Source organism: Strix aluco, chromosome Z, assembly GCF_031877795.1.
Source record: "Strix aluco isolate bStrAlu1 chromosome Z, bStrAlu1.hap1, whole genome shotgun sequence".
Taxonomy (NCBI): Eukaryota; Metazoa; Chordata; class Aves; order Strigiformes; family Strigidae; genus Strix; species Strix aluco.
The window spans coordinates 63553732-63577077 of NC_133971.1; the positions used below are offsets into that span (position 1 = coordinate 63553732).

At 42.3% G+C, this 23346-nt stretch overlaps 1 protein-coding gene across 3 annotated transcripts in view; it reads right to left on the reverse strand.

The window, feature by feature from the left end:
• The window catches only part of MARCHF3 (membrane associated ring-CH-type finger 3), a 109823-nt gene extending 93795 nt beyond the window's left edge, over positions 1-16028 (reverse strand). For 2 of the 3 annotated variants that reach the window (XR_012621737.1, XM_074813317.1), the window contains exons 1-6: positions 15916-16028; positions 14825-14941; positions 10529-10649; positions 9566-9597; positions 7141-7197; positions 6322-6368 (exon numbers count right to left, since the gene is read on the reverse strand). Coding sequence is in view for 2 of the 3 variants with exons in the window: in XM_074813317.1 (XP_074669418.1) it covers positions 6322-6368; positions 7141-7197; positions 9566-9597; positions 10529-10645 (253 nt within the window). In the remaining variant the exon portion in view is untranslated. Of the gene's footprint in view, positions 1-6321; positions 6369-7140; positions 7198-9565; positions 9598-10528; positions 10650-14824; positions 15625-15915 lie in introns of those variants that run through there. The other variant, XM_074813318.1, reaches the window with a different exon arrangement.
• Between the last annotated feature and the right edge of the window lie 7318 nt (positions 16029-23346).

Sequence of the window (23346 nt, forward strand, 5' to 3'; positions counted from 1 at the left end):
CGCAGCCGGGCTCTCGGGAGGCGGCCGCGCCCCCTCGGGACACCGGACAGGTGCGCGGGGAGGCGGACGGCTGCCGCGCCGCGGATGGCTGCACGGAGAGGCGGCAGATCCGCGGGCAGAAACGCGGAGAGCGGTGGCACCGCCACCCCGCCACGGTCACGCCGCCGCCGTCCAGCAGCACCGCGCCTCCCGCGGGTGTACGGGCTCCCGGGGGGCCGGGCCGCCGCCTCCCGCCGCCGTGACCTGCGCGGCCACCTGCAAACACGGGACGTGCCTCCCAGGCAGCCGGAGCGCCCGAGTGGCGCCCGTCCCGCCGCCCCGCGCTCGCTCCCCTCCCGCTCCCCCTCCGCCGGGAGCCGGGCGGGCGGGGGCTGCAGCGCGGTCCCGCCTCCGCCCGGCAGCGCCGCCGCCCGGCCCGGCCACCTCCGGCCTCACCCGCCCCGCGGTCGGCCCCTGCGCCCGCTTTAAACGGGGGCTCGTCCCGTGCCCAGCGCCAGGCTGGGGGGGAGCCGCCAGGGAGCGAAAACCGCCGGTAAGTCTTTGGTGTTAACGGGGACAGTGCGAGACCCGAGGCTAGATCTACAAAAAACCACAGCAAACAAACTGCCAAGCAAAATCCCCAACCAACATCAAACAAGCAAACAAAAAACAAACGTGGAAAAACAATTCATCAGTTTCTTGTCACAAGTTAGAACCTCAAAATACCTATTTCACGGCAGTCTGAGAGAAGCAGCTTTTCTGAAGCCTGCTGCACCTTTGTGCCTGTGAAGCTCACACCGATGTCAATGAAAACGTCAAAGTCACTGAAAATCAGTTAAAGCTGTATCTAAAATGACAGCTTAAAGTTCCTAAGATAGCAACGAGTAACCTAAAGGAATAACCTGAATGCCAATATATTTGTTTGTTTAATTCTTGGTTTCATGGCCTTTCTCAAGCAACCTTGCTTTTTTTGTTCAAAAATAAATGAATATTGCAGGGCTGAGATAGTATCGATTTTGCTGTATTTGGGTGAAACTGCTGTGTTCTCTCCATACAACTGCACATTAAAACACCAAGATACACTTAAATTTTTCTAGAAGCCTGATCACATGGCAGTTTTGCCTCTGATCTGCTTTCCCATCAGTGGAGCAAAAAAACCCCCACCTATCTTTGCGCCTGGATGTGTGTTTACCCCCAGTGACACAGGTGCTCTTCCGTGTAGAAATGGAAGCTGCATACAGGTGCTACCTGTGTATTAAAAGGTTAGGGCCATGGTTGTTGGGAGTCATTCAGTAAACCTTGACAAAAGGCAGGCAAATTAAATTAAGCAGAAATGTAGATGTTCACTGGAGTGGGAACATCAGTAAAGTCACTTGGATCCTAGCCTTGCAAACAGATCTGCAGTGACAACCCTTACCACCATGGAGATTTTGTTGCAATGGATGCGTCACCTCTTCAAGTAAAAGCTTAAATATGCATCTAGACCTATACAGACATCAACTCTATGTGTATAAAGGTGGTTTCTGACCACTTTTTTAAGTGCCTGAACTTTGCAGTGATGCTCATCAAGCACTTGTCTACAACTAAACAGACTGTTTTGGGAGAAACAAAATTAAAGAGACTTATTACCAGTGGATTGGTGTCCTTTATCCCATAAACTTCCTTCCACTGCAGCAGTGTGGCTCCTTGGCATATTTGCTGTCATATGCCTTCTGGATGAGAGATGTTAAATGTCACAGTCAGTACAGAGCTACACTTCTGCTCTTTGCTTGGGAGCAGTCAGCTGGCCAAAATGCATGGTGGTTTCATTCAGCACAGTTTTTTCCCCACTGGGGGACATGGATGGAGAAATTTGTCACCTTCCTGGGAGCAGATCTTCAGGAAACCTGTAGTAATGTAATAGTGGAAAAAAAAACCACCAACCAACCAGCTGGATCACTTTGTTGAAGTGGTCCCCAGGTAAAACATTCCTAGGAAGGAGTCAGAGAGGAAGTGGAGCAGGGAAGGGGAAGAATTGGACTGATAACATAATTACACAGTCCAAGTCTCATTTCTTCAGGAGACAGGTTGAAAATATATGGCCTATAGTAAAGCCCTGAATTAAAGCTGACAGTTTGGTATGCCCTGATCACCACAGTATCTAGGTACATTCCAGTAATACATGTCCCATGTTGTTCTTTCATCTTCTCCGCAGAAGTAGTGGGTGTAGTTGTGTCTCATTACAGGAAGGAGGGGGGGTGGGGGTGCATGCGTGCGTGCTTGCGTGTGTGTGTGTGTGTGTGTGTGTTTGGATGGGAAGACGCTGTGCTAGGAGTGCTATGCTTAAAGAAATGAGACAATCCCTTCTCTGTACTGTGTGTAATTTAAAGGCACAAATAGTTGGAGAAGTAGAACATATAAGCAAGCAAGCTTGGTGTGTATTTGTTATTTATGGTTACTGGAAGAAGATAGGACATTGTGTATGTGCTTTTTAATTGGCCAGAAATAGGAGATAAGTTCATCTTGTATTCAAGCTCTTTTTACATTTCACGGATAGTACATTATGGAGCTTTGCACTCCTGCCAACATTCACTGTCAAAAGAGTAAATTGCCAATTTTCACAAAATTGCATATGCCTCCATAAATATATATTCAGCAGGGCACATGCCTTCTCGTTTTAAGGTTATACTTTAACACATTTGATTAGAGAGATGCATGTGCTGGGAGCCCGCTGCATTTATTATACTCAAAAAGAAGAAAAAACCCTCAAATTTACTTATGATTCATACTTTCTTGTTTTTGGAAAATGAAGGTGGCAGACCTGCTAGTTATGCCAAGTCACACAAGCACTTGTTCAGTCTCCCCACATGTCAAAGGAAATGGAACGTAGTTAACTATTTGAGGTAAAATTCTCATCCCATTGAGGTTAATAAATTATTTTGCCTATGGGATCAAAAATTAATATGACTATTTTTAGGACTGATAATGGCAGCGAAACGGAAGATGATGCTGAAACACTTCTCTGATCTGCTGCTTAGAAGATGTGAACTCTTAAGTGTTCACATGTGAAGACAGTCATTGAATGCCTTATTATTCCACTGAGCAGAGCCACTGGCTTCAGAAGAGAAGGTGGCCTCCTGGAGTTTTTACTTCAGTATTTTGTATTCCTCAGAGAAGGTCACAGAGAAGGGAATAAAATCCTCAGCAACCTTGACACAACCTAATTTGGCAACAAGAAACCTGCAGTAGCACCTACGGTCCAAAATGAACTGTCAGTCTCTTGTTGATCACCTTGTCCTGCAGTGCTTTTATCTGGAAATGATTATAGCACAGCTCCTTCTTTGAGATGTGCCGCCAACAGTCCATACTGACATGTTTCCATCTCCTATCTTTGTGTCCAAACTGATGAGAATAGGGCTTCCACTCCCTTAAAACAGTAGAACCGTAATATCTTCTCAGATACCACTGGAAGGTTTGGCAGTATATCTCATGTTTTCGCTTTGAAAGGACAGGGAGGTGTTTGGAGAGGAGTGTCTGTCAGTGATGTTTCCATACATTCACCCTGGAGTCCAGGCCTGTTGCTTGCACTTTTGTCTACAATGACATTTCTTACACAGATGAATCTGCTGCTTGTGTTGACAAGGAAAATAGGATTGAGGCATGCACAATGCAGGATTGTGTTTGACTGTACACCAGAAGAGTTGGAAGAAGCAGCCACTCCTTCTCTGTACATTATATGCAACTAGCACTCACAGCTAGAAATAATGTAAAACCTCCATGTCACTGTTAAAGGCCACACCATAGACAAAAACTATTATAAAAACCCTGTTATCATTCACTTTACAAAATAAAGGGGGTAAAAAAAATCTGACACTGGCTACGGAAGAAAACCTCCACAGTCTGAATGAATAGGGAACAAGGGATTCATCGTCTCCTATACGATCAGAAGTTTGCTTTTAACTTCCTTTTTTTTTTTTCTTCCCAAAACAGGCCTTATTAAAAATAAAACAAAGGCAAATCGTTCTCTAGTGGCTATTCCAGCCTCTGTCAGTGATGTATACTGGGAAATGGGGCAAGCTCACATGACCTCTGTCCTCCATATCTTTGAGATAATATTGCTGTATTTCAGAAAAGCACTTGAACTATGGTTGAGAAGTGCTGTATGCCAGTTCTTTTATTACAAAACCTCAGTAAGGAAAAACCTGGGCCTCCTGAAACCATCTCAGATTATAGAAGGAAAGCAAAAGGCTTGCTTGTTGATACAGAGGTAGTTCAGACCTATTATTTAACAGTAACTTGTGTACACTTAAGAGTTTGACTGTAGCATTAGGAACTGCTGGAAGTATAGTTCTTGTCTCTAGGGTCCTGTTCTGTCAATGGTGATGAAAAGCACTGTGAATAGGGGAAAGCTATGCTGCAACATACTATTCAAGAAGCATCTTGCTATTTCAAATTTTGCCTTTTTTTTTTTTTTTCTCATGATGGGGAAAGCATCACACTCAAATGCTTTGCTAATAAATGCTGTTTTCATTACAGATTTGGTTCTTTTGGCTCAATTATAATTCACTCTATTTTTACTTTTTCTTGTGACTCAAGTACTACAGAGCTCAAAGCCTGCTGTAGTAGATAAAAGAGACTTAAGTGCAACATATGATCATCCCATTAGAAGAAAAACAAACTATTCAGGGTTAATGTAACAGCTGTATCGAGTTGTGATGTTGTTCTACAGATATGACTCTGCTTCAGTGAGAGTGTGCTGTCTTTAATCAAGTGTCCTTTTCATTAACAGTAAATGCCCTCTTCTCCATTTCAAATGAGCACTTAGGATAGACCCCAAGACTTCTTCAAGGAAGTCTCTTACAGATTTACAGCTTATAAGTACTAACAGTCTTGAAACACTGTGGTGGATTGACATTGGCTGGACACCAGGTGCCCACAAAAGCTGCTCTATCACTCCACCTCCTCAACTAGACAGGGGAAAGAAAATATAATGAAAGGCTCATAGGTTGACATAAGGGCAGGGAGAGACCACTCATGAATTACTATCATTGGCAAAACCGACTTGACTTGGGAAATTGGCATTTATTACCAATCAAATTAGAATAGGATAATGAGAAATAAAACCAAATCTTAAAAACACCTTCCCCTCACTCCTCCCTTCTTCCCAGGCTTAACTTAACTCCTGATTTTCTCTTTCTCCTTCCCCCCAGCAGTAGATGGGGACAGAGAATGGGGGTTCATCACACATTGTTTCTGACACTCCCTCCTCCTCAGGGCAAGGGCTCCTTACACTCTTCCCGTGCTCCAGCATGGGGTCCCTCCACGGGATAGTCCTCCACAAACTTCTCCAATGTGGATGCTTCCCACAGGCTGCAGTTCTTCACGAACTGCTCCAGCACAGGTCTCTTGCACAGGGTGCAGTCCTTCAGGAACAGACTGCTCCAGCGTGGGTCCCTCACAGGTCACAAGCCCTACCAGCAAACCTGCTCCAGCGTGGGCTCCTCTCTCCACAAGTCCACAGGTCCTGCCAGGAGCCTGCTCCAGCGTGGACTTACCATGGGGTCACAGCCTCCTTCAGACATTCACCTGCTCTGGCGTGGGGCCCTCCATGGGCTGCAGGGAGACAGCCTGCCCTCTCACCACAGTCTTCACCATGGGCTGCAGGGGAATCTCTGTTCCGGCACCTCCTTCACTGACCTTGGTGTCTGCAGAGTTCCTTCTCTCACACAGTCTCACTCCTCTCCAGCTGCAGTTGCCTAGGTCTCTTTTTTCCCCCTTCTTAAACAAGTTATCCCAGATGCACTACCACTGTCGCTGATGGGCTCAGCCTTGGACAGCAGCAGCTCCGTCTTGGATCCAGCTGGCACTGGCTCTATCGGATACGGGGGAAGCTTCTAGCAGGTTTTCACAGAAGCCACCCCTGTAGCCTCCCTGCTATCAAAACTTTGCCATGCAAAGCCAATCCAAACACATTTCAGTTTACCTGCTCTTCTAGAGCAGCATTTATTCTATCAATGAAAAGCCAGCCTAGGATAGCAACAAATGAATGGTACAGAAAATGTTGCTGCTGGTGGATGATTAATACAAAATAGAACACAAGTCACTCAAGTTTTTAGGACACTGGTACCGTATGTTCTAAGAAATGTAAGGCCAGATATTAAATCCTACTTTTTCACACAATTTATATTGCACAGTCCTTTCCGATCCACACGAGAGCAGCTGCATTTTCTTTACTGGTTTCCATCATTTTGCAACTCCAGCTTCATAAGCTGGTCCTCAAACTTCTGAATGTCTACTCGATGTTTCATTAGGAACTTCCCATTTAAATGAAAAACAGGTATATCATATTTGTATTTATCATACCATGCCGAGTTCTCTGGAAGGGTAATATCCACCTCCTGCAAAATAAACTGTGACAGAAAAGTAATGTTAGTACCTATTGGACACTGAAAAACAATTACCTGCTTGTCTTTTGATCGGTACTTTTTTCAGAAATGCAAGGCTGTTTGGTGCTTTTTGATTTGTTCTTCCATGTTGTAGACAATTGCTCATTTTGTGGATACAAAATTTATGTAGTCACAATCCTTGGCTACGTGTCCACAAAGAACTCTCTCCCTAGTCCAGGACAATACTCTTGATCCTCTGTGAAAAACCACTCTCCTGTGAGCACCAACCACAACAAATATGCAGCTGGCAACACAACAGCTGCCTGTTAGGCAGCTGAATGCAACACCTCTTAATGCTTCTGTTAACAGTCTCTTCCTTCAAGAAAGAGATCAAAACCTGGCTGAAGAACAGCAAAAATTTCAAGCACATATAGTTTGTATATTTGAAGTCCCACTTACTAACATCCTTCCCAAATGATATCATTACCTACCTCATAAAAGTTGCAAACTCCTCTATCAGACAAGGCAATACTATTTACAAAAGCAGTGGGTGTAAAAACTATTGGAACGAGGTGTATATTGGTTTAGTCTGCCAATACTTATTTGAGTAGCATTATTGCAAAATGCTTTTGGATAATGAGTTTTATGGAAATCAGTGCTGAAATTATCTTGAAGAGGTCATCCTTGAAAGAATAATGGATGCAAATAAATCCAAGCAATTTTCTTTTACAAAGAAAGCATGCTGATTATCTGTTCTTTCTATATAAAAAATGTATACAGTATTGCAATACATTACCCTTCTCTTATATGGCTCAAGCACTTCTTTTGCATCATCACACAGAGGGCATGGTTTCTAAAGGAAAATATTCAGACCATCTTAAAGCATACAGTAAAACACACAGATCATTTCTACTATAAAGTAACATACACAGACAGGAGTGATTGTTACTGTAAATGTGGGTTCTCTCCCCTGTACCATCCTGTCTTACTGTTTTCTAAATCTTTGCTGTATAAGTGCAGCATGGATGAAAAGAAAATAAACTGTTCAGCCACAGAAATTAATTTCTCATTTGCTATTATTTTTCTCATGGTGCAAATTAACAGTTTTCAACATCTCTTCTAAAGGCTGATTCAAGGGCATGGTGTGGAAGGTCATGCACAATGACTTCTTTCTTCTTTCGGTCAGCAGCAATGAATATTCAATGCATAGTCATCACCAGCTGAAAACAACTGTGGGTACCACTCTTGATAGAAGAATTTCCCTTGATAGAAGGGGAATGAGGAAGTCACATGAGTAATTTCTAATCTGTTTCAGATCAAGTCACTTGGTTCAGTTCAAATAGCAAAAGAAGGTGATTTAAGATAACCTGGCTGACTTTGCCTGAAAGGAATTAAGCATGATCCTCCAACTGGCAGAGCTGGGAGAACAGTAACCTCCTGCAGGGAGAACTGGCAAACAGCTGCAGTGTTTTGACCTGTGATGGGGTCAAAGAAAACCTCTAATTTTTGAAAACTCCCTGGTCTTCCACTACAGTTATACAGCTGACTTCTGCTGATCATGCATCATGATCACTAGAGCAGTGCATACCTGAGGAAGTGACTCACATGAAGGCATATTCCTTCAGTGTTAGTGATGGCAGAATTTGGCCTACAATTCACATAGCAAAGTATACAGTGGTGAAGGTGATGGCTCTGTCCGTCTGCCACAAAATACCCTCATAGCTGGAAAAGACCCTCTCCTCTCCCTCACACTTAAAGTCTTCCTAAGGCTTGTTTAAACATGGAGTTAATCTGAAACAGGAACTTCTTATTTCCTGCGTGTGAATTAATTTGGATTAAATATGTTAATTCACATCTAATCTGTTTTTCCTACACAGACAAGTCCTTATGCTCTGAAAACCTATGCAACATGCTAAAGATCAACAGTGCTGCGTTCTTGCTAGTTCTTGTCACTTCTGGTTGGACTGATATGCCTGATATTAGGGACTGAAAGGAACATCCCAGAATCCTGAACGCCAGTTTTGTAACATGCCAGGCTTCTTACAGTTAAAGTAGGACATACTCGGTTCCCCTAGCCTGGGGAGAGCTTTCTAACATAACAGTCACATAAAAGCATTTGACAAACTAAGCTGACTCTTAGCAAAGAATGTGTTTTTACTCCTGCTCTGATGGCAAGTTTAAGCACTACACGGTACTAGTAAGATTGGAACTAGTTTAAAAATCAGATAGGGAGCTATTTCAACTAACAGTGAAATCTGTTTAAACACAGAATAGCATTACAATATTATTATAGTAATAATACTTTATATTAGGACATATTTTTCCACAGAACAGTGCAACAGTAGGTCTCTGTCATCACTTGCTTTATGTTCATTTGTAATAGGGCTGCCTGGATAAAGCTGTCTTGGACAACCTCTCTCAGGTGTATACTGCAGTGGCAAAAAGGACTCCTACTGCTGACGTAGTAAAAGTTCCTTCTCAAAGTGACATATGCTGTGCTGATAGCTAGATTATGTTAGACAATACATGTGGTGGAAGGAACAGTTTTATTTCTACCGATAATTGCCATTTACACTGCATACTTAAATTGCAGTTTTGTGGTCATTTTAAGCTGGCACTGATGCTGAAGGAAGCAGACCCATCTTCCTGTCACTGTGCTGTATGTCACTTCTGTGCTGGCATAAGCACTCAAAACAGCTGCACAGTAGAGCTAGACAGAAGAACTGATCTGAGTTAATAGTAACCATGCAGAAAGAAAAAAAGAGTTGTTTTTCTTTTAACCTGGAGCAGTTGTTGCATGAATGCTTGTGTTGGCATAAAAGGAGCCTGTGAGGGGAAAGCCATTTGGCAGTGCTAGCTTCTATCAGTTTGAAGTGGCTGCAGAAGTCATAGCCTCCTCCTGCCTTCTCCTCCTCTTCTCTCCTTATTCTTAAGAATTGGAAGGAAGGAAAAAGGAGTTAGCCTAAACTAAGAGTGCAGATTAGATTTATTTTTAAGTAGTCTGCATTTTGCTTTGCAATTGCCAGTGATATCAGTCATGAAAAACATTTTAAGTTAAAAACACATGCAACAAGACGCCACTTTAGAGAACTACCTGAACTTTGCTATTAGAAAATGTGATTTCATACAGTGTCTTACTAGTTAGAAATTTTAAGACACAAAAATCATACAAAGAGCTTTTTTCCAATTATTAACCCAAAGGTAAGCTCATTATTCCCTACCTTATCACATTTGGATTATGAATGAGTTGATGCTGTATCAGGCAGAGGGAGAGAGAGCTGTAACTTTAAAGTACAGTTCTTATAGCATGCATTGCTCTGATTAATAAACAGATGGTGACCCTTCTATTTTTTAACCTATTCATAAGTTACACAGTTTAAACACTCCTTTACAGCTAGGGATGGAATGAACAAACATTGTGCAGGACCACCATACTGATGTCAACACTCTCGATGCTTTGCATTTCTAGTTAATCCCCTCTTGAAGGCTACATCAACCATATAAATGCAGCACAGCTCACTGTGTGCCATCCTATGTAAAAGTGCAGGAGACCTCTGCAGATAACATAGGCTCTTGATGATAATTCATGGAAGGTGAGAGTTCACAAATGGCCATTCCTGCTTTTCCAAACATACTTAAGAATCCTATCTGCTCATGCCACAGGCAAACCTTTGCCTGCATTTTATCCCCATGAGTGTTACACGGCCAATAAAGCAAAAAAAATATAAAGCAATAAAGCACAATCTACTTCTTTGTGCACTACTAGCACTACTTGGATATATCTTCCGTCTCACAGGTAGTGCTGAAATTAAACACAAGCACTTTGAAGAGCCTACTTTGGCTGTCAATGCCTGTCCTGGGCAGATTATGTATAACAACTCAGCTTTGTTTTCCATTTCCCGAATGAAACACTGGCAGTTAGAGAACAATTTTTACTAGTAAATGGACTGCAGCATCACTGAGCCACAACTAACCTTCATTTGTTGGTTGTAACTACTTCCTTGCTACAATGAGACTGTGCTGCAAAGCCTGGTGTAAAAGACACCCCCAAAGTAAAATGCCCAATACTACACAAATTTAAAGGAGACAAAAAGCATGGCCAAGCCATTTCATCTGGGAGTCACGTATATCAAAGCTGATAAATACACGGTCTTGCCTAGCTTTATTCTGTAAACAACTTTTACCTTAGTGAATAAAGTCAACACTGGCTTATTTGTGCTGGCTGAACAGAGTTGTCTCCCCAGTGGACTGGATGAATGTCTTGCTAGTTGCAGTGTTCTGCTCAGAAAACAAAGCACCATTGTCCTGTTAAAGCAATAATAAAATGTTTAATTGTTTTGTGGCAAGTTATAGCTCATGAAATTTAATGTTAAGACGTGATACTTCAATCGCAGTTCTAAAACACAATCAAACCATCCCTCCAGGATGTTTATGTTCACGTTATCAACACATTAATCAGAAAAATGGTTTACTATGCAGCAGGCCAGAAACACTGCATAGATCAAAAAGTGTAGTTCCATTTTCGAAAAAACCCTGTTTTCTTGCTGAAATGCCTCTTTCAAATTCCCTAACACAAATTCTGACATAAATGCATTATGCCGTTTCAACTGCATAGATGCCAGTAAGAATTATGTGATATTAAAAAAAAGCAAAGAAGTGCTGTGCTTTGAACCTCAGTAATCTTGCTGCAGTGCTCGACATATTTTACTTAAAATTATTCCATCCAAAAACTAATCTGTACCTAATCAGAACATTAATACAATGCTTTCTGCAGTAAATAAAAAGCTGCATCCAAGATGATTTAACTTGGTAATATTAAAAGCATTCACATTGCCCTGAGTCCTTCCTACAACAGCAAATTAATTTACAGAAGACGTTTATAGGTATTTGATTTCTTTGGTAGAGTTAAAGTAAATTTAGTGATGTTGAAGGGTGCCATACTGGAGTCCTGAAGTTACCTATTCATAATAACACTAATAACAACACTGCTTCCTCCAAATTTGTGTCTTAATGGGACCTTTACAAGGGATTTTAGGACTGAAAGGCAAAAAGCAGAAGCAAAAGGGTGTCTACACGGAGATTATCAGCAGATGTGACACTCGACATCAGAATTTACACCAGGAAAATCAAGTCCCTTTTACATAAAGCCAAAATGCTTCAGTTTCTGTTCAGGCACGACTTACCTGTAGTTCAACTAACTACAGTTAACCACAAACACACAATGTTATGGCACAAGTTTAAACAACTTAAGTGTGAGCAGAACTACACTGCAACTGATAAGCATGTTTTAGGATGTTCAGTAAAAAAAAGACCCTAGTGCATTCCTCAGTACCAATATTACACAGGTTTTTTTTAAGAGAGACAGCTTAGCCAGCATAACCTCTAAGGAAGAACAAAACATTGCAGCGGACTCTGAACTTAAAGCTACTTAACTGTATGTTTCTAAGCAACAACCACAAGAAAAAAACAAATGGGTGACATGACACTGCCCCACCAGCCTTACTGCACCGTCAGACACCTTTTTCTCTTCCAGAGGACTCTGGTAAGGGTAACTTGCCATGTTTCCAGAAGAAGTTTCAACACAGCAAATTCAAAGAAAAGGTATTACACTTTGAAAATTACAGCCTTAATTATAAAATTTTAGATGCTAGGAAAGAATCAGGGTTTTTTTCTCTGACCACGTAAAAATTAAGTTGTCTAAAATACAGTATTTTGCAACAAACAGGCTTTGGATTTACTGTTCAGTTTGGGACAGAAAGGATTCATCCTTTGCACTTGTCAGGCCTGATACCAGTAAGAGTCAGCTGCAGGGGCGGAGTGGTACGCTTGCTGTCACTGCAAAGTTGCAGGTGACTGGCACGGCACACACTGACATTGGTCATAGTCCTTGGCAGCTACCACATTGGTTTTACTTAGCAAGGTGGAAGCCTAATTGTCTGGGATTTTACATAATAAGCACAAAAATAAGCTTGGAACCTTTTTGAAAAATGCAAATATGGATGACAGTAAACAGACTCAGTCATACTTAGCAATTTTTATGTCCACAGTAAATAGCTGCCCAGAATGGATGCGTTTTTGGCATAAAAAAATTGCAGCATGTCGGACTGCTCACATGCAAGATAAAAATGCCAGAACAAATAGTTTGCACTCTGGCAATTTTTTTAACCTAGCAAGCCAAATTTTTTGCCTTCAAAACAAGGAAAATGTCCCCAAATTGTTCTGTGAACAGTGAAATGAATAAAGCCTAGATTTCCACATATCTTATTCTCCCATATATACACATACGTGTATAAAATGGGTCTGGTTCTCTCCTTTATACTGCCTTTTTTGATCCCTCCACCCTCTGGTAAATTTGACTCCTGTGGACAACTCCTACCAAAACATTAACTGAAGGGCAATGAATATGACAATATCAGTACCTAGGCTTCAAGATCTCACAAAAAGAAACAAGCTAGCACAGTGTCTTACTTCCTTACAAATTTCAAATAATTATAAGCAACACTGTCTCTGGAACTCAGGAGGAAATCTTCATTGACCACTACTCCTACTGAAGTAAGAGTCTGCTTTTTCCAGAGGTAGTGTGAGACCAGCTTAAAGTTTTTATAAAAAAAATAAGGAAAACAGAGTTCTGGTCGTCAATTTATTCACCTGCGTAGAATGATACTAAGGCCATATTGTAATGCCAGTTACAAAAAGACTCAAAGGACTAATCCTGATCTATAAAATTATGCTAGTCTCTCATGCTCTGCTCTTCCATCACCATAAAGCAGTCTTGGGACATCTAGCCCTGAGGGAGGGTGAGACACTGTCAGATGGCATCATCAGTACAGATGATACAGCTTGACTTCCCTACACTCCTGAAGTCGCCAGACAGCATCATCAGTCAGACCTGCTGCATTTAACCTGGGCTAAAACACCGTGCAACTTCAGCTTCACCAGACTACAACTAAGGTTCTGCCCCCATAGAGATTTGCTTCTAAATCAGTAGAATTTACTAATCTTATTTTATTGGATAAAACCAAATAGCAGTGGTTTTGCACAAACACTGAAGAGTTCTAATATTGTGAAGGATTAAGTATAGTTGTTATTGATCAGGAGCTGATGAAAGTGAATATCCAATCACTCATCAGGCAACTCTAAACTCTACTGCAGCAGCTCGATTTGTCTGAACATCATCCCAGAGACACATGGTGTTTAGTGCACGCACACTACTGCTGTGTGAACAAGCGGGTTCCAAACACTGGCCTGTGCTAAGATGAGCACGTTTCTGGAATGCAGAGCTCCAACCTCAGAGGTCATTTCCATGCCAATTTCATCACTGACAGAAAGTGTCACACAGATGCCCCATGGCATTCACATCCTGCTCACATCTGTATCATATATGTCTTCTGTTATGAAGAAACTGAAACACTAAAAGCACACACAAAATCTTTCAACATGATTACCCTGGAGCTCTCTTTAGCCTACCCCAAGTAATTATAAAGATTTGTTTGAGGAACAAAATTAATATGTAAATGTAAAGAAGGATGCTTGCAAACTTCAGAACTCACCCTCCCCTATACTACAGTGCTACAGAATAATTTAACAAATGACACATATGAGTCTGGACTTGGCCCATGCTGTATTTTGCAAAGCCAAACTGGACTCATTTCCTGTCAATAGAATTTCCATTACCTAATAAATCCTCATCTGCTGGAAAAATAAAATGTGACACTAAAACTAGCCATTACTTAGATGAGATAATTATCTTTATAAACTTTATCTAAGCACTAATAAAGGAAAGACAAGCATGGCTGATTTTTTCTCCAACTGTGTACTTTTTAATGCTACTCTTAAATAATCTCAGCTTCAAGTCACCAATATACTCTTGCTCTATGGTTCTGAATGTTTTATATGCATAATCACTAACATATTGGACAGGATTATGTCCTGTTTTCTATGGATTTGTATGCATATACAGAAAGATGAAATTATTATGAACTTGCAGGCATTTGTCTGTATACAATTTATATTCATGTAGTATTTGATTTTGGAACCCTAACCTGGGTTTGACAGATGATGTGGATTGCCGGGACAAATCACACCTCTTTCTCCAAGGTAAAAGCAACACATCAGGAACACGGAAAACGTTACATGAACATGTCCTAGACATTCAGTCTAACAGACACTTACAAAGTTTCTTTGAGACAAAGAGCTAGAAAACGACATTTTCATAGCTATTTGTCTTAAACAAACTTTCTAAGTGTCTAGTAAACTGACTCCTACCCTCCACTTGATCCTCATTCTAGTATGACAAAGGAATATCAACTAAAAGAGAACGGGGAATGTAAGCAGATGCAAGTGTAAGAATATGTGCTGACGGCCCAAGTCAGTGGTAGTTTAAAACAGCTGCCTTCTGTTGTCCCCCACTCAAAACCAGCTATGGTCATCAAGGAAAGCAAACCTGCTGGCAGTCTGCTGTTGTCAGTTTGATTACTTACCAGGGAAATGCTGAACAAGGAAATACAGTGCCACAGCAAGAGACCAAGGAGCATGCTTAAGTAGGGACACCAAATTCTGTAGTTGTTGAGATCCTGCAAGGCTTTTACACCAACAGCCTTTCAGAGGAGGCATGCAAAATAGAAGAAAATCTTGAACTTCTTTTGCAAACACACGTAACTGTAAAGGTCTTTAGGGAAGAATCAGGTTTTTACATCAACTCAAAGTTCAGAAATGTCATCAATACCACTTGTGAGGTGATGTTATATATCAATCAATGCCTATTTCTATACAACTTCTCCTCCAAACTGCAGTAATCTGGGGTAAATGCCACAAACCCACTGCATTCCATCTCAGAAAAGATTAAAATTATAATTTCATCCTAAAGTGCAACAAATTTTGTTTAGCAATCCCTCCAGAGGTATCCATTCTAGACTCTGGTCTGGGGCTCATACTCCAAATTTCAGACAATCTAGAAAACATTCAATAGGTTGCGGTAAAGGCCACGAGACCATTCCCGAAGACTAAAGAACTGGCATACACAGTGGGACATTATCATAAAGTAAAACTGTGATAAGAGTTTAAAAGCCTGTTTTAAACATCTCCATTTGAAAACATTTCAGCTAAATGATCCGCTCGCCCCCCAGGGCCGGGGGCGAGCCAAATCGGGTAAAGAGTGTATCCAGAGGCCGTCCTATTAGCTCCTGCAATGAGAATGTTTTCTTTTGATACTATTTTCTAAATCAGTAATGCCGCCTACACAGAGCCAAAGCCCACTACAAGACAAGAGGGCGCCAGAGACTCGCCAGTGCCGGCTGCCCGCTCGCCCCCGCCCCCCTGCCCCCCTCCGCCCGCCTTCCGCCCTCCGGCACGGCCTCCTCAGGCCTGGTCCTGGCGCGGGGCCGTGTCCCCGCTCTCCCCGTAAGCCCAGCGCCCGCCGCGCTTGCACCGACAGCGCCGGGGAGGCCCCCGCGGCCCGGCCCGGCGCGGCGCTCGGCACCAGCAGGCCTTAACCCGGGCGGGCCGGGGGCGCTCAGCGGGCGCCGCGCACCGGGCGAGGCTGGCGGCAAGGCCCGGGGCTGCGGACACCCACCTCGCCGCGGCCGCCTGCCGCCTCCCTCCGCCCCGCAGGGGCGCGGCGTGGGCTCCCGTCGACCTCCGAGGGGCGGCGGGCGGGGCCCGCCCCGGAAAGACGCGCGGTCTGGGCGGCCCCGGCCCGGCGGGAGGCAGCGCCCGCCGCCGCTCCGCCTCCCCCTGCTGGCCGCCCGCCCCCCCTCCTCCGCCCGCCCCGCCCGCGGCCTGCCCCCAGCGGAGGTGGCGCCCGCAGGTCCTTGCGTGAGGGCGCCCAGGTGCCCCCGGACCTCTGTCCCTCCAGCTGTGCCTCCCTTCCGTGAGAAGCAACGCTTCGCAGGTCTCGCCGGTGGAGGCGGTTGCCCTGGAGTTGTGTATCAAAAATAAGCCAGCCGCCTGCCTCGTCATCCCTTCCTCCATCCTGGATGGATGTGCAGGACCTGGATTTTGGCCACCCGCTCTGGCTGACAAAGGAATACCTTTAGATGTAATGGAACATACCCACCGCCCCACTGTTAGAGTGTGTCATTAAAGCACAAAGGTTCATAATCACCAAAGCACATAGGGATAATAAGCGAAAGGTGTGTGGAAAATACACGAAAAATTACAGGCAGCACAGGTAGAAAGGCAGAAATTTCCCCAAAGCAAAAGGCGAGTCCTGCAGTTCTTTTGCTCATGCTGCTTCTATTGACTTCCAATGAATTAAGTGGTCATTAATTTCTTTCCTTTGAAATTGCAATGTTTAATGTGATAAAAGAAAGCAATGGACCTAGATTGTCTTTTTGAGAGTACATATTTCAGTTTTAGTGAGACTTTCCACTTCCACAATATGAGTGAAGCAACAGCGATGTAGATAAAATAGATTTTTATTGAAGGTGTGATATGTTGCTTTTTTTAAATTTTTACATTTAAGAATTTAATGCTGGCTGCAAATAGAGTCATGATTGAGCGTAACATTGGGAAAAAGAGTGGGAGACTACAAACATCTGTTCTAAACATGATATTCTATTTTCATTAACAGCTCGAAGCATTACATGGTACATATTCTAAGCAAATTGGTGAGTAATATGAAACTGGGATCAAACAAGAACATTTTGGAGTATATGAATAAATCCAAATTAAAATTGAAATAGGCTCAAATTAACACAATGGGATTCAATAAAAGCAGGAAAGAGATTAATTTAAAGAAGTTTTCAAGCTGACAGTCCCAGGGACAACTCTTTCCCTGCTGAAATGGATTGCCACAATCTGGTCTGAAACTCTGAGTTTTTTGCCCTTCCGTTGAGACAGATACTTGACCACGGGAGAGGGCCCTTAGTAAAGAGTAACCTCTTTGTTCTTGATGCTCTGAGTGCTGTGCAGTGTTTTAGTTGTCAGATGTGGTTTTTTTTCCTTTCTCCAGAAAAGTATTTTAAATAAAAAATAGGAGGTGTTCACTTCCGGGGAATGAAAGCTGTAGGCTCATGTTCTTTTAGTTGCTGTATTTCCATCAGGATTTTGGTTGTGCTTTTGTAGTTGTTCCTAGGCTGAGAGTGGGAGTATCTTCTGGGGTATAGAGTCAAGTCACCTTCCCCTCTTCATCTGTGCTTTGAGCAGTACAACAGCATGTAGTGGGAAGGCCCCCCAGGAGAGCAGTCTTACCCAGCTGACATGATGTATCTAATTAACTAGCAGACTAAACTAACATTAGGATTAGACAGCTCCGGATTCTAGTGATTCATTTTCAACCACTACCTTAATCCCTTCTTGTGGTGGTTTGACCTTGGCTAAATGCCAGGTACCCACCAAGTCGCTCTGTCACTTCCCCCCTGTCCCCTCTTTTTCTCAACAGGGCAAATAGGGGAAAGAAAATAAGATAGGAAAAAAAAACCCCAACCCTTGTGGGTAAAACAAAAGCAGTTTTAATATAAGCAAAGCAAAGCAAAGGTCCGCACGTGGAAGCAAAAAAGAAAACAGATTTATTCTCTACTTCCCATGAACAGGCGATGTCGGGCCTTCTCAGGAAGCAGGGCTCCAATACATGTAGTGGTTGCCTCGGAGGACCAAGGGTGACCCCACCCCCTTCCTCCTTTCTCCCAGCTTTATACTGAGCAGACGTCATATGGTCTGGAATATCCCTTTGGTCAGTTCAGGTCAGCTGTCCTGGTTGTGTCCCCTCCCAAGATCTTGCCCACCCCATCCCACTGCAAGGGGGAAATGTCGGAAAGAGCCTTGGTGCTGTGTAAGCACCACTCAGCAGTAGCCACACCACCAGTGTGCTATCAACACCCTGCCAGCTCCCAGCATAAAACACAGCACCAGGAGGGCTGCTACAGGGGAAAACCAATTCCGGCTCAGCCAGACCCAGTACACTTCTGTTGAACAGAGATGCAATGCTCACAGCTGACACTGGCTGCTCATTTTCGTGTCAGAATCAGAAAATCCAGTATCAAAAAGACCTTCTCTTTGTATCACACTGCAACACTCATCTCTTGAAAAAACATGTACAGTTTGAAAGAAAATGAGAAAAAACCCATTGAATATGAAGATCTGGTATCCTTCTCTCAGCTATCATATCAAGAAAAAACAGTTTCTTTCTCAGGGTAATGATATACTGTGTAATTAAGTAATTAATTATTAAGTGATGATGTACTACCTAATATAAAATGTGCTGCTTTTATTTTCTCTCTGATAACACAGGTTTCTAAATGAAATAGGTCTTCTCCCAGTATCTTTACACTGTTAACACATTTCTTTCGGATTCACACAAAATATAGTTACTACCATGGAAAAGCTCATTTTTGCTGTTATTTCCAATCAATCATTTTATAATCAAACATATTCTGTCCCTTTGACAAAAAGCTAATAAGAAATGTTAGAAAGTGTTAAATTCTTCCCTATTTTGAATTCCATCTGAGTAAAAAAGTAAAGCAGTGACTTTACAATTGAAATTATCGTTATTTTAAGTCTAAAACCTGATTAAAAGCTGTATGTAGCATAGAAATGCTTCTATTCACATCTTTTTTTCAGCAATGGTTTGTTTCTTAGTACTGTTTCCTCCTTTGCTATACAGTAAATAATTGACTCACTACTAGTGTGTGTTGTAACTCATCCCCTCTGATGCCTTGGACTTTTTTAGATAAGTGTTTTGTGCTGTTCATAACAGCAGCAACATTCTGTTTTGTGTTGATTTAAAATCAATTAAAAACTGATCTCAAACTTAAAATTGCAAGACATAGGGGAACAATGTGGAGTTCAACTCTGATACAGCAACATGCTCATCCAATGTGGACTTCACTTTAATCTTTGGGTAATCCCATTCATTTACATTCCCATTTTGTAATAAAAATACTGAGTCATACAAACTGCAGCACTAAGATGCCATGCAGCTATCATAGGAGCCTCAGGATCATGATCCTTAGGAGGAGATGTGTGTGCTCTCTTCCATTTATGCTTGTCGATACTGAACAAACAAGCAAACATCCCCTCTCCAAGCCCTTCAGCATTTAATTTGTGGATGTGTCATTCAGTCTTGTCTGCACCACAGAGTCATGGCTCCTTGCCAGCCCCACACATGCTGCCTCCATGTGAGACTGCTGGGATGTGGCAATGCCATTAAACTAAACTCAGCCACAGCAGCAGCGTTAAGTATTGGCACACAAGTGGCTATAACATTTTCTCATTTGCTCTCACTCTTCAATTTTTTTGAGGAATGTGTCTTCTAGAACTCTTTTGAATAATGCAAGGTACGTGCAGGTGAGCACGTAAGCTAGGGACTGTGCAGGGAGCCATGTTCTCTGAAAAAGAGAACATGTTCTTTGTTTTCAGATGAGGTAATGGGAATAAACCACATTTATTCACAGTAGTTCAACTGCAGAAGAGTTTTCCAGGTCTAGGGATGTGACAAGCATGATTTTTATGATAAAAGTTTTTCCATTCAAAAGATGGAAGATGAACAAAGGGAAAAGTGTGCAACTTCAAAATCTGTATAGAGCTTGTCTCCTGAATAGAACTATTCCAAGGCATGAGAATGCTTACATTGTGGATTTACTCTTCTTTTCTTAAGTAGGTACCTAAAGGCATGGAAAAGTGTCTTCATCAGTCTCTTCTGGGCCCTTTAGCTGGGCTTTTCTCGGTAAAATGTTTGTTTTGTTTTGTTTTGTTTTGTTCTGTTTTGTTTTGTTTTGTTTTGATTTGTTTTGTTTTGTTTTTCCCAGCAGCTATTTTAGTGTGCCAGGATCCCAGGGTGACAATTCATGGGCCTTTCTGCAGAAACTGGGGACCATTAATGTGGTGTTGTCAGGCAGGGGAGACTAGAAAAGAAGAAGCTTGCTTCAGGGTTCATGGAGAAGCCTGTCTTCTGGGATGTCTGCACAGCAATAGCTTCCTTAGCCTGAAGATGCCCAGACAAGCTTGAATCATGCTGTCTGGCTCTTGTAGCAGATCTATCATGAGTTCAACCCATTCAAGTTTACTCTGCTTCTTGATTTTGGCAACAGCCATGTAGATAAACTTATTATTGGTGTGTTTAAAGGAATTGGATTGCCTAGATGAAAAGGCTGCTTGTTTTATGCCTTTCGATATAATGTGATCTAGCTGAATGTTACTATGATTTTTTCATAGATGAGGGCTGACTTTCTGTGTAAAGCTTGTGTTACCAAAAACATGTTGAGCTATATGATCTGCATCATCCAGACATCTCAAGAAAGCAGAAGAAAATCAGTTATGGTATGCTGTGTGGATCACTGAGTGGATTTGATCTCAAACTGTATTCAAAGCTAAACTTCTAATAAGGGGTATATCCCTAGGATGCAGACCAGTACTGCCCCTGATATCACAGAGAGACATATGATGGGCTAACTTATACTTTGGGTGTTACTGTAATTATGATCCCACGGCAGAAAGTTGTGCAATGATGGCGACACTTGATTATTGCTACTGATGTAAAGCTTCTCTTGTGCTTTATCAGCTGCTCTGGGATCTTCGTAAAATAAATATCCAGAAAGGATGTCAGCTTTATTTCAGCAGCATTGCCCAATTAAAGCAATTCTATGGTAATTTGTGCAGAGATGTTATCAAAAATGAGGTTTTTGTTCTATTCCTAACCAATGCAGATATATAAAACCCCCCTATTCTTTCTGTTTGACTTAATTTCACAGTATTTCTGTGACTCCATTCAGTACTTTCTTTGAACTGTTAGGTTAAACTGGAGATCCTACAACTTAAAAAGAGAGCATGCATATTCACAGAGTGGGCATTTTGTCCTTTCTATTCAGAAGACAAGATTTTATCCAAAAATAAGATTCAGCAAGGCTGATTTTTAGTAGGCATAAGGGAGAATGGGAGAAAGAATTTATTGTTTTTCAATCACTCCTTCAGCATTGGGCTCTTCAACTCCTGATCAGCTTGTGTGTTTGTGCATGTGTGCATGTGTTAGCGGGTTGAAAATAGGTAAAGGAAGGAGTGTCCCACAATATTCACCTCTTTCTTTCTCAACACCTTGTTTCTCTGCGAGTGACTAAATCCTCAAACACAGATTCAGCTACTGCTTCCAACAGAAAATTCTTTATTCTGGACCTCTCTCTACTGTCCAAATGAAAATGTAGCTGGTTAAGTATTTTTTTTTCCCCTTTCTGTTTGCTTAGTTGTTAGCTCTGCAGGTAAAACAACATCAATCTCCCTTCAGGTTCTCCATTGCCACCTTTTTTTCTCTGTCCCTGTGAAATATCAGCACAGTGTGTGTTACTCAGGCTGGTAACTGGGCTAACTCTTCAACTCAGACCTCTCTTTTCAGTTGTTACTTCTCTGATCTATCTAGATCTTGTCATACAACATCTCTAATCTGTGGCCTTTCCTATTTATTTATGCAGCTAAGATTCTTGTCTGGGATCCCAGTTTATGACTTGGTTGCTAAAAAGGCCTTTCTTCATCCTTGAGAAGCGGAAAGATGCAGTCTTGTTTTCTATGCATCTATTCTCAATGTAGATATAATTTCCTTAGCCTATTATTTTAATCATGTCACCTGTCTAGTTTCATTCAGTCCATGACTCTTGTTCTCTGCCATATCAAATCCAAATATTCTCCTTACTTGCACAACCCTCAAAGCTTACCTGTCATCTCTGATTTTTAATATAATTTAATATTTTTACATATGGTCCAGTATTCACTTTGCTGTGATGATGGCCGGTTTGGTCATACTAATCATCCAAGCTTATCCAACTATCCATATCTATCTCTGGCCTTATGCTTAGGTTAGATCTTTGTAGCAAATATACTTCATATGTTGCACCTTTTAAATGAGTCAGCCTTGACTCTTGATTAGGTCTCCAAAACTGCTACAGTAATGTTAATATGAATAATATTATCTGTGGCACCTGAGGCACAGACTCTCCATTGAAGTGCAGAAGGAAAATCCTTTATTATTAAAATGGTACATACTTATGCTCTCGCTACCTTAGCTCTTACTTCATCATAAGCAAATCAGCAGCTAGATGGTCATCAACACTCTTATCCCACAAACAGTTCCATACCACACAGGCAGTCTCGGTCCCGTCATTTTCTTCACCGCACTAGCACAGCCTGGTATCTCTCTTCAAAGGCCTGTTTGTCCTCCAAACCTTGCTGCTTCTCCAGGCTGGCGCAGAGTAGAGATGGCGCTTCTCCAAGCCAGCGCAGGACAGAGCTCCTGCCTGGCTCACCAAGCAGAGTTCTTCTGGGCAGAGCTCTCCACCTTCGCCGAGCTCCCCAAACAGAGCTCTCTGGCTGAGCTCTCTCACTGAGCTGACCAGCCGATGTCGATTTGGCTCTTAAGTATTGAATCTCCCACAGCTGCACAGAGCTGACACTCCCGCAATTATCTGTACACTGACAGCCAACAGAGACATCCATGTTTTGACAGTGTAACAGCAATCAGTTCTCAACTTTGCTTAAGACAATGACGCAGTTCATTAGAAGGACTTTCCACAGATCAGACTATTTTTATTGAAGACAGCTGTGGCAATTGAGGCACGGACTCTCCATGAAGTGCAAAAAGAAAGACCCTTTTTTATTACAATAGTACATACTTATGCTATGGTTAAAGCTCTTACTTCATAGTTAGCAAATCAGCAATTAGACAGCTATCTACCCTTTCTTCTATCAGCATAAGACCACTCTAACACGCGCTGTGCAGACAATCAACTTCTCATTCACGTGCTGTTCACGCGGCGGTAACTTTTCCACAGCTCAGTGTTGCAGTTTTTCCCTGCCACCTTGGCACAACTTGGCAGTTTCTTATCTTACTCCCAAAGCCTGTTTTTCATCAAAGCCTTGCTGCTTCTCAGGGGCTGCGCAGAGCTGACAGGCCGATGTCAACTTGCCTCTCTCCCACATCTCCCCCTTCTTTGTTTTACAGCTGCACCTGCAAGACTTGCTTCAAACCTTTATCAATTAAGGTTTAGACAAACTTAAAAAAACACAGTATACATAAAATAGT